General features: G+C 37.2%; 1 protein-coding gene across 5 annotated transcripts in view; it reads left to right on the top strand.

Moving 5' to 3' along the window:
- The window catches only part of PIGF (phosphatidylinositol glycan anchor biosynthesis class F), a 106,580-nt gene that overhangs the window by 81,570 nt on the left and 10,595 nt on the right, over nucleotides 1–14,415 (top strand). For all 5 annotated transcript variants that reach the window (XM_019827147.3, XM_003983960.6, XM_019827145.3 and 2 more), the window contains exon 5: nucleotides 9,602–9,710. In XM_019827147.3, the coding sequence (XP_019682706.1) occupies nucleotides 9,602–9,710 (109 nt within the window). The remainder of the gene's footprint in view (nucleotides 1–9,601; nucleotides 9,711–14,415) is intronic.

Here is a 14,415-nt window from a genome sequence, read left to right as displayed (position 1 = left end):
AAGGCTATTTTCCCCCCTTTGAGTGATTTTGGCACTCTTGTCAAAAATCAGTTGATCGTAAATTCGTGATCTTCAGTTTTTTTTCCATTCACCTATATGTGTATCCTTATCTCAGTACCACACTATCTTGATTATCTGGTAGATGTTTGAGGGATGTGCATGTTTTGTGTATTCACATACTGCTTAGTGCAATTGGGTGTAGTTTTTTTGTGTTCACTTAGTGTTTCTCACAGACTAAATTGCTCATATTGTTCCCTAATATATCAGTCAAATTGGAACAAATTTCAATGTTCAAAACAAGCATTTTAGCAGAACTTATTATATAGAAATTCCTAATATTTTTGAATTGAAAAAAAATCAAACTTTAAAACTCAAGGGAAACAGAGAAACTAACTATCCTTAATTTCTCTTAGTAACTTGCCATGAATTTAATATGCATATATTTTCTGATCCTGCTTTAACCTGTTTCTCTGTTTAGCCTGAACTATGTCTTAGAGCAATGCCTATTATGTTATGCTGGGTTAAAAAGAGCTTTGTAAAAATTTATTATAAAATTTGCCTTTTGAATTTTTTGAGATTTGCAGAATAAATTTATTGTCACCTTGTTTTTGCACCTGTCAGCACTTTATCCCTTCTCAGAAGGATCTGTAACAAAGTAAAACTAAAAATTATAGGAAGGGAAATACCATTTTCCAGCTAGCAGACTGAAAAAAATATATAAGTTTCATAATACATAGTGATAAGGGTTTGGGGAAGTAAGCGCCAATGGGAATATAAATTGGTTCAAATTCTTGTTTAGTAATACCTATAAAGATTAAAAGTATCCATCTTTGGCCTAGCAGTTCCACTTCTGAGATTTTATGTACTAGATATATTTTCATACCTACAAAATATTAAATGTGTAAGATTACTCATTGTAGCTTTGAAAATAGCTTAAATGTCCTTTAATAAGGAGAGGATTAAATTAAATTTAATGCAGCTATAAAAAAAAAAAACAACCAGCCATTTATTTACTGATATGCTGTTAGTGGAAAAAAGCAAGGTGAAGAAATGTGTGTAGGATACTACCATTTGTGTAAAAAGTGAGCAGGAGAGGATAGATATACCTGTATAACTTTGGAAGAATACATAAGAAACTGATAAAAACATTGGTTATCTCTGGGGGGGAGAATCTGAGAAGCTCGGAGCCCATCTCAGAAGACTTTCCACCAACTACCCTTTGGTGTCTTTTGAAATTTGAACCAAATTAATATACTGTCTAGTCAAAATGAAAATTATAGTGGTTCAGGTTTTGCCAATACTTAGCTTATTTGGGGGGACATTGAAAGTTAGTCCTGTATCAAGAAGTTGTTAGATTTGGGGGCGCCTGGGTGGCTCAGTTGGTTGAGCATCCCAACTTCAGTTCAGGTCATGATCTCACAGTTCTTGAGTTCAAGCCCCGCCTCGGGCTATGTGCTGATTTAAAAAAAAAAAAGTTAGATTTCTCTGATGCCACTTAAACTTCAGTAGGCTGCAAAAAAGGTGCTGAGGGGCTATAGCTAAAAATAATCAACTTATAATACGAAACATTTTATTTAACATCACATGGGGTATGAAATAGTAATATGCAAAAGTAATAACTTTTAAAGCATTTTCATGTGTCCTTAAGCATTTAATTCTCACAGCAGTCTGATGACATACTCCTGTTTTCACCATCTTCTAGGTGAAGGTACTAGAAAGCTGACAGATTAAGTGATTTGCCTAAGCCCTCGAATAGCCAGTAAGAGGTAACTTGAATGCAGATCATTGGATGGTTTTAGAAGGCTACACAAACTGAGGGTCAGAAAATGAGTTCCTGCCCTCTCCTTACTGCTTAGTAGCCGAGTGATCTTAGATAAGCTATTTAACTTCAAAGATCCTCATATGTGATATTGTTAGAACAATACTAATATGCACTTTGCAGGGTTATTGTCAGAACTGAGTGAGATGATGAGTGAAATCAAATAGCAAATGCTTCAGAAATGTTTGTCAAATGGATTAACAAATGTCAGGGAGGATTTGTATATTTCACACTCCCAATGCTGACTGCTGTTTGCCTTAGTACCTCTTTCTGGTTTAGGTAGCAGACCCAGGAGTGCAGGGCATAGGCAGCTATGGAGAAGGGAATTCTTTCAGTCGATGTAGTATAAAACTAATTTGAACTTTGTCGTGAGAGGGCAACTGCAACTTAAGTTTTCATTCCTCCACCATAACTTAGTGATAGTGGTTTCTTCCCTAGCACTTTTATCATACTTTAAGAATTTAGCATAAAAAGCATGTCAAATTTTAAATGAGTTAGGGAATAGTTAATTCGATAGATTAATTTGTTTGATGTTAGAGTTGGCCTTCTCAAACATTCACAGTTATACAAAAATATTTATCGTGTTTATTACAAAAGAATATGTAAGAGTTTTAATAGTAGAAAAATATAGGAAGTTCAAGATCCTAGTAATCCTATCAAAGAAGCAGCCATTACTGACAGATTTTAGTCTAATTTTGTCCACACATATCACTTATTTGCAATTTAAAAGCAAAAAATGGTTATACTATCACTGCTTTATAACTTACTTTATTTTTTTCTTTACTTATTAGGAACATCTTTAATTGTTTGTATAATCTAATTTTTCTTGCATAATGTCTTTAGTATATCTTCATCCTTAATTAAGAATACCTCTGTTTATATTGGTTTGAACAATCAGGAAGCTGATTATCTCACGTAGCAGAGATTGTATGGTTCTAGATACAGATAGGTAGTCAAGGTGTAGCTGTGCTTCTCACTGATTTTCCTGGTTCTTATCCTCAGGCTGTTAGTGAGATGGCAGCAGTCCTTTCCCTTGAGTCTTCCTAAGCTAATCACTGGGAGAGAGAATGGGATCACCATGATTTAATTAGTCTGGTCATCAGGGATGGGATGAATGTTGGGCAAGCATTCCATGTACCATGGTTTATTTAATTCCCTATTGAAGATTATATCAAATTTTCAGGATTATAAATAATGTTATTATGAACATCTTTGTACTATATAACTATATATGTGTATAACAGTTCCTGTGGACTAGATTCCTGGAGTAGAATTCCTACGTCAAAAGAAGTTGACAGACACTGCCAAACTAAAGTTCTAATTGGAAGAATATGTATATACCTACCAATAGAATGCTAGTTTCCCTGCATCCCAATCAGGACTTTTTACTTTTTTTTATCAGTTTATGAGGGCTGTTGCCTGCTGGGCTTTGCCAAGGGGGCTGACTGTTACCATCATCGCGTCGTCTGATTTCTAATGAGATACATAAGCCCTGGCCAGAAATTTTTGAAAGTTGGATCTATTGAACCATTTATTAAATTTCAGCTGAATATTATTGATTAAATTACAGGGATAGCATATCCCTTACCCTGCCTCCCTTCTTTTCTTCTGCCTCACGTTACAGAAAACTGAGTAGAAGATAACATCCAGCACTCAAAATTCAGCTTCAAGACAGGAAAAATTGTAGTTAAGATGAGAAGACAGCTTCCTAGATAATTCACTCATGGTATCTGAGCAAATATGTAGTGTGGGCAGCCTGCCCTTGTGAAGTGTGAGCAAGATGAAAAGAAATGGCATGGCAACTCTAAAAACACGTTATAGAATAAGAAGAAGAAAAAGGCATGTGAGAGACAAAAGAATCCAGCCTGGAAGAAAGTAGTACTCAAGGAACAAAAACAAACTACCCAGTTTATCATAGAAAAATATTATTAAGGGCATAAATTCAATAAAATAAGAGCTCAAAGATAAGATGATGGGAAAAAAATGAGGTGGAGAAGGAGATTACAGAATTAATTAAATAAAATGAGAATCCAAACCACACCATCACATGTCATATATTAGAAACATAGACAAGTTAGAAAATCAAGTTCTAGCATGGAGGAAAGGTTTGAGCTAATCAAAACGAATGAGGGGTAGGGAAGAGTAAAGTAGTTAGAAAAGAAATGATAAATGCAGAGAACAAAGGAGATGAGCTTAAGACTAGCTAGTAGTGTCCCTAAAATAACAAAACAAATTAATTCAAAATATGACAGAAGACAGTTTCCCCAAATGGAGGAATCATTCAGTTTGTACATTAAGGGGACTCACTACATTAGAAAAATAGTTGAAAATTAGGGTTACAGAACAATATATAAACACTACAAAAATAATATGAGCATTAGAGGTTATGTAGTGGGGGAGAGAAGATGGAGAAAATATAGCTGTACCCCCCAACTACTCCGGCTGTCCCCACAACCTGAGCCTGTTTGATAAAACCTCTGGAGGGAATAAGGATTAAGTGAAATTCTATGTATTGAATAATGATTCCTCATCTTTTGCCTCGTCCTTTTCACTTGCTTGGTCCAAAACACTGACAGCCAGGCTTACGCAATCTAGGCAGAGTACGGAAATACTTCTTTCAGTGAAAAATGGTATAAAAGAAGAACCTTCAGATACTGATATTTGGGGGTTCTCTAAAAGCCAAGGTCCCTAATCAGTCCCTGGGACAGTGAAGCCCGCTTGTACGCAGTGGACATCTAGTCATCTGTTTAGTGTTCACTTTTTTGTTGTTTTTTAAAACATACATTTATTGAGATACAACTTCAGACCATAAAACCCACCCATTTAAAGTGTACAACTTAGTAGTTTTTAAGTATAGGCTCAGCTTTATAACCATCACCACAATCTAATTGTAGAACATCTTGCCACGCCAAGAAGAAACTCTGCCCATTAGCAGTCCCTCTCCTGCCCACCCTTACATACCCCCTTCCCCCCTTCCCCCCTTCCCAGGCAACTGCTAAAATACTTCCAGTCTCTCTAGATTTGCCTATTCTGGACATTTCATATGTAGTGTTTTAAGTAGAATGAGAAATGAACAATCATTGGACATTTCAGGAACACCTCTAAAGTGAAAGGCAGAAATGAAAACAAAAGGAAACTCAGAAACAAAGGCGATATAAAGACCAGAAGATAACTTTAAAAATGTCCATTGTTTTCACATCTATAAAACACAAACAGGAGGCAGTCAAAAGGAATATTTTGAGAACAAGAAAGCTCCTGGAAATTAAAAAATAAGGAAAAAAAAATCAACAGAAGTAGAGACAAAGTTAGAAAGATCCCTTAGCTAAACAGAAAAGGCAAAAATATGGGAAATGGGTTAAAAGATTAAAAAAAAAATCAGAGGGTTAATTCCACATGGTAGTATTCCCAGCAAAAGAGTAAGAAAAACAGAAAATTCTTAGGGGATCTGGGTAGAAAAAGCAAGACTTTATAAGTCTTTAAAGAGAAAATGTCAAGAACCAAAAGACTTGTGACTGTAGATTAAGAAAGCCCATGAGTGGGGCGCCTGGGTGGCTCAGTCAGTTAAGCATCCTGCTTCCTCAGGTCATGATCTCACAGTTTGTGGGTTTGAGCCCCAGGTCGGGCTCTGTGCTAACAGCTCAGAGCCTGGAGCCTGCTTCCAATTCTGTGTCTCCCTCTCTCTCTGCCCCTCCCCACTCACACTCTGTCTCTCAAAAATAAACATTAAAAAAATTGTTTTAAAAAAAGGCTCATTGGTTTCCAGCATTATGGCTGAAAAGACACCCACTCCAAGGCACAGGCTTGTGAAATTTTAGATAACCACCAGGAAAAAGATGATTCTGAAGGCTACCAGAGAGGGCAGTGTGTGTTGTAAGGGGGTTGGGGAAGGGGGGGGGGGGGCACATGTTACCTAGAGAGGACTGGGAGCCAGAATGTCTGAACTTTTCAGGTGGGAAACAGAAAATAATGGAGCAATGCCTTCAAACTTCTAAGGCAAAATGATTTCCAACAACTACAATAAAGTCATTTTCAGACTTTAAACGATCTTTAAAATCTATTTTACCCTTTCTCAGGAATCTACTGAAGGAGGTGCTTTAAAAAAAAAAAAAAAAGGAAAATAGAAGAAAGTCCTGGAATTTGGGAAGCAGGAGACCTAAAAGCATTGAGAGAGGCAAAGGGAATTCATAGGATGATGGTGTAGGGAGCTTACAGGACAGTGGCTGTGCCTCAGGCTTAGAGGGCAACCAGTCCCACTCGCAGCAGGTGAGGTGCCCTCCACAAGAGAAAGAGGGAGAACAAAGAACACAAACAAGAATTTAGAGGTGATGTTTAGTTTCTTTAGAATATTTGAGGATGGTTTAGTGACAAGTACCTAAGCAAATAGAGATTGAAAAAGAGGCAGTTCTTAACATCCAAAGAAAATTTAAAATCTATAAGAAAGGAAATGTGACTGTGGTTTATTGTGTGGTTCAGCTATGACAAACATTTTCATAGTCATATTAATGTAGATGCTGTGCTGTGGATTCAGCCGGGAGGAGAGGATGTTACCATCAAGGAGGGGATGGTGAATCAGAGAGAATGAGCACATGGTGATGGGAGGCTTGTGGGAAGAGTGCTAAGTCCTCTTCTTCCATTGTAGAAAGCAGGGAGTAACTAAGTCTTGCAAACTCTATACATAGTGTACGTTCTTTACATTCGAGAAACACTGACGAGTTCATAATGTTTCTGCCTTGGGAGTGGATTTCAGGAGTGGGGAGGGATGCAGGGAGGGATTGTTAGTAGGTGTGCTCATCTAATACGATGTGGGACCTTAAAGGTGCTTATACATACTATGGTTTTGATAAATGCAAAATTTTAATTTTACAAAGATAGGCTACACAGTTTTTCTATTTTTAAAACCAGCTCCTGGTTCCTTTTTTTCCTATATTATATGTAAGATCATAAACTCCCTTGGGTGCATCAAATAAAATAGAGGACAACCTCTTGCATGTTTGCACTTTTTGTAACAAATATCAAATGGCCTCAGTGTGCTATAAAAGTGAAAAATGTGAAGACATGGATCTTGCCCCTCAAGCCCAAGGAACTTGGAGCTTAGAGGTTAGATAAGACATGTACATAACCCTTGTTGAGACATAGCTTTGATCATCTCTGCCTTGATTTAAAACCTTCAGTGGCTTCTTCAGTTTGACTTTTCAGGCTTTCCTAAAATCCTAACCCTAATTCTACCACAATGAGATACTGCTTCACACCCACTGAGATGACTGTAATCAAATAATAACAAGTATTAGAGGGGTGCTTGGGTGACTCAGCCAGTTAAGCGTCTGACTTCAGCTCAGGCTATGATCTCTCAGTTCACGAGTTCGAGCCCCGCATCAGGCTGTCTTGCTGTCAGCATGGAGCCCACTTTGGATCCCCTGCCTCCCTCTCTTTCTGCCCCTCCCCTGCTTGTGCTCTCTCTCTGTCTCTCTCTCAAAAATAAATAAACATTAAAAAAAATTTTAAAAACAAACATTAGCAAAGATGGGGAGAAATTGGAACTCTTGTACACTGCGAGTGGCAATATAAGAAGGCTCAGATGCTTTGGGAAACAGTCTGGCAGTTCCTTTACAAGATTAAACACCGTTACCATATGACCCAGGAATTCCATTTCTTCGTATATCCCAAAGAAAAATGAGAACACAAAACATGCACATGAATGTTTATAGTGGCATTATGCATAGTAGCCAAAAACTCAAAAAAACTCAGATGTCCAGCTGATGCATAGAGAGAATAAATGTGGTATATCTATACAGCAAAATGTTATTTGACAATAAAAAAGAAGTATTTTCAGGTGCTACAAAATGGATGGATCTTGAAAACATTACACTAAGTGAAAGAAGCCAATCACAAATTCCATTTATATGAAATGTTCAGAATAGGCAAATCCCTAGAGACAGAAAGTGGTTGCCTGGGGCTGGAGGAAAGGGGAATTGGGGAGTGAGTGCTAATGGGTAAAAGGGTGTCATTTTGGGATGATGGTTGCACAACTCTAAATGCACTAAAGACCATTGAATTGTGTGCTTTAAGTGAGTAAATTGTATGGCTGAGAAAGGGCTATCCGGGGCAGGTTTTCACTGTACTCAGTAAAGGTGCTATTTTTAAAAATCCTAACTCTAACCTACTTACCCAGCCTTATTTCCCATTCTTCCACTCAGCCTCAACCACTTTTACTTGAGTTCTTTCTGTCTGCAGTGCAGCTCTGTCTCCAGTTTGTCAAGCCCAGATGCCACTCATTCTCCCAATTCTGATGGAACTTCCTCTTCCATAAAATGGGAGAAGTAAATTCTTCCCAGCAGAAAGTAAACCTTACTCTCAGCCTCTCCCAGACTTTATGTCTCTAGGCACATCACTTTATGTATTGCAACATAGAGGACTTATGTGTTAAGTGAAAGCTAGTCAACATTTGTCAGCCACAAATAGTCAAAAATTAACCCTAGAAAATCCTTTAAATTGCCTGAACAGTAGAGTTCCCTCTTTACGTTCAACTCCCCAGTTTTTTTTTCCTCCAGGATTGGGACAGATCTCTGTTTTGTTGAATGCTTCAGCATGTTGAATGCTGAAGAAATTGACTTGCATTTTTAGGTGTTATATAAAATAAAAAGAACAGTGAAGCCCAGCAAATAACACAGATTGGGACCTGTGGTGATTGGTTCCAACCTTCTTCCAGTCCTGATTTTCAGTACAGACAAGCTAAAGCTCTTATCTTGTGTAGGTGGACCAAGGGGGAGTAACGAGAGAGACAGGTGACAGAGGGATTGGCTTGGGAACTGACTTGTCATTTGGGGCTACTTTAACTCAGTGTATATTTTGTATGTAATGGCCCATTTCTAATGAAAGAAGTCCTCTAACAGAAGAAATGTTTTCCTTTTTTCCCACACCGGCTGGAAAAAACTGCTTTTCATAAACTTTATGTATCACAACCTTTCATTTTGAACAAGTGAATATTTGGACCCTACTTACTGCACTGTGGTGGGATTTTACTCTCCTGTAACCAGACTCATGCTCCACATGCCTAAGTGGTCACACTGTGAGAGGCTGAAACCCAGACCGATTCAGAATGGCAGAATTCTGTCTTTTCACCTTTACCCCCTAAGATACACACTTAATCAATAAGGATTGTAGGCGAAATCACTGGATATTTTGAAATCTGTTGTTCTTGTTCTCTACTCCTGCCCCATCAAATAAATAGTGTTGATTTGTTTACACGAAATGTGCAATCAGAAGAACTAGTTGAATAAGTGATGTTCCTTCCATGCAGTGGAATACTAGTATAGCTAGTATAATTAACAAGGGAAAACAAAACAGCAAAATTGGGTTTATAAATATACATTTGAGTTTTGGTAAAGGATGTATACATAAATGCATACCATTCCAAACAAAATTGTGTATGTATTTGTGCATGCATAAAATATTTCCAGAAGGATATGTACTACATTGGTGATAGCAGCTACTGCTAGGAAGGGACCCAGAGTTGATAAGGGTGGGAGGAAGTCAGCTTTCACTGCAAATTCTCTTCCATATTGTTTGACTTTCGCCATGTGCTGCACATAGTACCTTTCCCACTGAAAAACATTTATATTCTCTTACCGATTACTTGTTAATAGTTCATGGTAAATATACGCCAATTCGAGATGATCGTTAAATGAACAGAGCATATGTGTGTAGTGTCAGTTTGCACCACTGTTTGATTCTCTAGCAGCTAAGGTATATACCACCAATGATTTACGTATTTGTGTTTTACAGAGTTACATCCATTTGGGAGAACAGTCTTCAGATCACTACAATTTCTAGTTTTATAGGAACATGGCTTGGCGCCTTCCCTATTCCACTCGATTGGGAAAGACCATGGCAGGTTGGTTTCAGCTACTTAAAGCAGCAAAATAAATGTTTGTACAGTGATGGTAAAACTGAGAAAGCTAGCCAGTATGCCTGTATAAATGATGTTGTTCAGTTAAGTAGGGATGCCACTTCCCTGTCACTGTAATCTCGGATACCTCTTATTGGCCACAGGGCCCATTGGCATCCAGATTAGCCTGGTTCTGTCTTCCAGCACTATTTTTTTCTACATGTATAAGTGAATAAATAAGCTTAGTTTATGAATATTTATAGGAATTTTTTAAAAACAAGGTAGAGGTGCAGAAATTGCCTATTTTCAACTTAGATGTTCATTGCCTTTGTGCTCTTAGATTTGTATTTTCTTAACTTGATTTATGGCCAAGTTGAATGTTAATTTTGAGAGATTTTTTAAAAGCATATAGCAAAGTACGTTTTGAAGTAGGGGTACATGATATCGAGGGGAAACTCATAAACCTCAGGTTTTTGTTTCTGATCACAATAGGAAATAGCTAATAAGCTAGGTTAAAACACTATGAGTAAGTGTTCTTTTTATTCCCATTTTACAGATGAGGAAACATATAATATTTCAAAGTGCACCAAGCTAGTAATGAATATATCTTTGTCTTCATTTTTAATGACTTCGTAGTATGCCTTTATATAGTTATCCCTACATTTATTTAGCAAATTCACTAGTGATCCTTTAGGTTATTGCCAGTATTTCACTATCATAGACAGTGCTGTGATTAACACCTTGAATCCATATTTTCATGGATTTTCCAGTTATTTTCTCAAGATAATTTTTCCCAAATGGAACTGTAGTATTAAAAACCATACTTTCGGGGCGCCTGGGTGGCGCAGTCAGTTAAGCGTCCGACTTCAGCCAGGTCACAATCTTGCGGTCCGTGAGTTCGAGCCCCGCATCAGGCTCTGGGCTGATGGCTCAGAGCCTGGAGCCTGTTTCCGATTCTGTGTCTCCCTCTCTCTTTGCCCCTCCCCCGTTCATGCTCTGTCTCTCTCTGTCCCAAAAATAAATAAAAAATGTTGAAAAAAAATTAAAAAAAAAAACACAAAACCATACTTTCTTTTTTTCAATATGAAGAGAATTGTTTTCGTATTACAAAGACAGTACATATTTATTTAGAAAATTTAAACAATATTAATAATTATAAAGGAGAAAGGAAAAATTATCAAATATCTAACCACCCAGAGGCAACCCTCATTTCATTTGTATTTTGGTGATAATTTGTGCAGTTCTCTCTGTGTATAACTATAATGTGTATGTCATTTTTTTTTTTTTTTTTAATGCCCTGTCCTTAGTCACTTTATTGCTAAATTAAAGAAAGACTTTTTAGATCTTACTGTCAGGGCTTCTCTGAGCATTAACTCACTGGAAACACACTCTTTTCCTTCTTGAAACTCTTATCTTGACTTTCTGCAACAACAGTGTCCACAGCTTTTCTTTCTACTTCTCTAGTTTCTCCTTCTCAGCCTCCCGGAGAGCTTCTTCCAGACTACCTGTTCTTAAAACACCACTATTCCCTTGATTTCTAACATCTTTTTTTCTCTCACTCTCTCTGCATGACATTATTCATTGGCCATGACTGCAACTAAAATATGGCCAATGAATCCCGAATCTTTATCTCCTGCCCGTGGCCTCTGAACTTCAGACTCATAAATGCAACATTGTGTTCCTCTTGAGGTTCCATAGCTACCTTGAACTCAATGTACTTAAAATTCAACTTTTTCTTTCTCCCCCGTGATGTAAGTAGCACTACCATCCACCCATTTGCTCCAGTCATCAACCTGAGAGTCATCCCTGATACTGCCTTCCCTTCACAGCTCAGATTGAACAGGTCACTGGCCCTTTTGATTCTAGTGTTTTGTTTTTTTTTTACTTTTTTTTTTTTTAATGTTTATTTATTTGGAGAGAGAGACAGCGGGAGCAAGGGAGGGGCACAGAGAGAGGGAAACACAGAATCTGAAGCAGGCTCCAGGCTCTGAGCTGTCAGCACAGATCCTGACCCAGGACTTGAACCCACGAACCGTGAGATTATGACCTGAGCTGAGGTTGGACGCTCAACTGACTGAGCCACCCAGGTGCCCTGTTGATTCTAGTTTTTTAACATTTCTTGGATCTATCTTCTCTCCATTTACATTTATTCTATAACTTGTACAGGCGTCTCTCATCTTGCTTTATGTCCTCCCTGCCAAACCATTCTTTACCTAGCAAACTGCAGACCTGATCCTGTCATTTCTCCTGCTTAAAATCTTCCAGTGGCTTCCTCACTGCTTGCCTTGAATAAAGTCCAAGCCCTTTCGCATAGCTTATAAGGCCTCTATGCTCGTTTCTGCTTAGATGTGTAGGGCTGTTATTCAGATCGCAGCTCTTCCATTTACTGTGTTATTGAACAGGTTCACTGTAACATGGAGGCAATAGTTGTGAGGACTAAATGAGATTATGTGTAAGAAACGTTAGCTGTTATCTTAATTCATAATTAACATCCTTATTTATTAAGTCTTTGGAAAATAGTACTATCATTTCCTTAGATAAATTCTTAAAGTGGAATTGCTGGGTATGCATTTTTTAAATCATTTTATTTTTTCCATCATGGTAAGTGTACTCTTTAATCCCCACCCCCTATTTTCCTCATCCCCACCCCCCCACCTCCCCTCTGGTAACCCATCAGTTTGTTCTCTATAGTTAAGAGTCTCTTTCTTGGTTTGTCTCTCTTTTTCCTTTGCCTGTTTGTTTTGTTTCTTAAGTTTCACATATCCATGAGATCACATGGTATTTGTCTTTCTTTGACTTATTTCACTTAGCATTATACTCTGTATATCCATCTGGGTCATTGCAAATGGCAAGATTTCATTCTTTTTTATGGCTGAATAATATAACAGTGTATATATATGTGCCATATCTTCATCCATTCATCAATCAGTGCACACTGGGCTGCTTCCATAATTTGGCTGTTGTAAATAATGCTGCTATAAACATAAGGGTGCAAGTATCCCTTTGAATTATTGTTTTTATGTTTTTTGGATAAATACCCAGTAGTGTGATTCCTGGATCGTAGAGTAGTTCTGTTTTTAATTTTGGAGGGAATGTCTGTACTGTTTTCCACAGTGGCTGGACCAGTTTGTGTTCCCACCAATAATACACAAGTGTTCCTTTTTCTCTACATCCTTGCTGACACCTGTTATTTCTTGTGTCTTTGATTTTAGCCATTCTGATAGGTGTGAGGTGGTATCTCGTTGTAGTTTTGATTTGCATTTCCCTGATGATGAGTGGTGTATATATGTCATTTTTAATCTTTTTTTTTTCCTTCAGTAGTATGTTATGGAGCTCATTCCTTGTCAGTGAACATTTACATATATATATATATATATATATATATATATATATATATAATATTCCATTATTTGGGTGAAATCATATATCAGTTTCTTATGAATGAACATTTAGATTGTTTATAGTTTCACAATTACTGTTTTACTGTTACTAATTATGGTGATTATTATCATTTTTAAGCATACATCTTTGCATATTTGTCAATTTTCTCTAGTATAATTCCTAGATAATAGCTGAGTTAAATTTTTGATATGTATCTCACTTTCCAAGGGCCTTAAAGGGATTTGGATTATATGTCTTGCACTTAAATGCCTATTTTGAGTCCATTCTTTGTTTTCTAGTAGATGTCTCCTAGACAGACAAGTTGTTCTTTTATGTTCAGTAAGTCTGGTGGGTTTTTCCTTCCCGATTCTATTCATCTATTATGTGTTATAGACATCCCTGGAGGTTTGTGTCACTGATACCCTTTTCAAGGTTTTAGTACTGATAAAGGTTTTTGTTTATATTTCCTTGGCCATCTCAGTGATCACTAGGAGATGGAGACTCATTTGTACTCAAGTTACCATCTATGGAACTTAATTTCATTCAACAGGGTCAGTGATTTCTAAATTGGAGCAGGACAATCAAAATCATTGAAAAGTATACATAGCAAGTTGTGTTTTAATCTGTAGTAGATTCATTACTTTCAGATACATGCAATTAAATCTAAATACAAATTATTGATATATAAAACACTATGGGCTATCAGCTTTAATGAGTTGGTAAGGTAATGTGTGATTAACATGTCAGTTTGCATGTAGATGGAATATTTCAGCGTGTAAGTGTTTGATATTTTATACGTGTCTAAATCATAAGTAGAAGTAGAAACTGATTTGTGGGGAGTAGATGTGCCTTTGTAAAATCTGGGTTTAGGTTTGCATAGAAAATATATATGTTGATGATTTTCAATCCATTTATCTATTTTGGATTGTCCAGGCTTTTAGCTACCTACTCTCATTTTTCTACCTCAGTGCTTATTTACAATAAGAGGTAAGCTAGATCCAAATCGATAGTTTACTTTTTAAATTAATGTAAAGTTTCCGTTTGAATTATTGACTTTTAAAAAAGATTTTCCAGCTTGTTAATTTCTGTAAAAAGTGTTGGTCTTCATTAAGAATGTTTGATTCAACTGGAATATTACTCGTTCTCTTTTTTTTTTTTAATGTTTATTTATTTTTCAGAGAGAGAGAGAGAGAGAGAGAGAGGGAGAACTGGGAAGGGGCAGAGAGAGAGGAAGAGAGAGAGGATTCCAAGCAGGCTCTGAGCTGTCAACGCAGAGCCCGATGCAGGGCTTGAACTCACGAACCGGGAGATCATGACTTGAGCCAAAGTC

This window comes from Felis catus, chromosome A3 (genome assembly GCF_018350175.1).
Source record: "Felis catus isolate Fca126 chromosome A3, F.catus_Fca126_mat1.0, whole genome shotgun sequence".
NCBI lineage: Eukaryota > Metazoa > Chordata > Mammalia > Carnivora > Felidae > Felis > Felis catus.
Note: the sequence above shows the minus strand (reverse complement) of the source record. Positions and strands in the feature narration are given on the sequence as shown.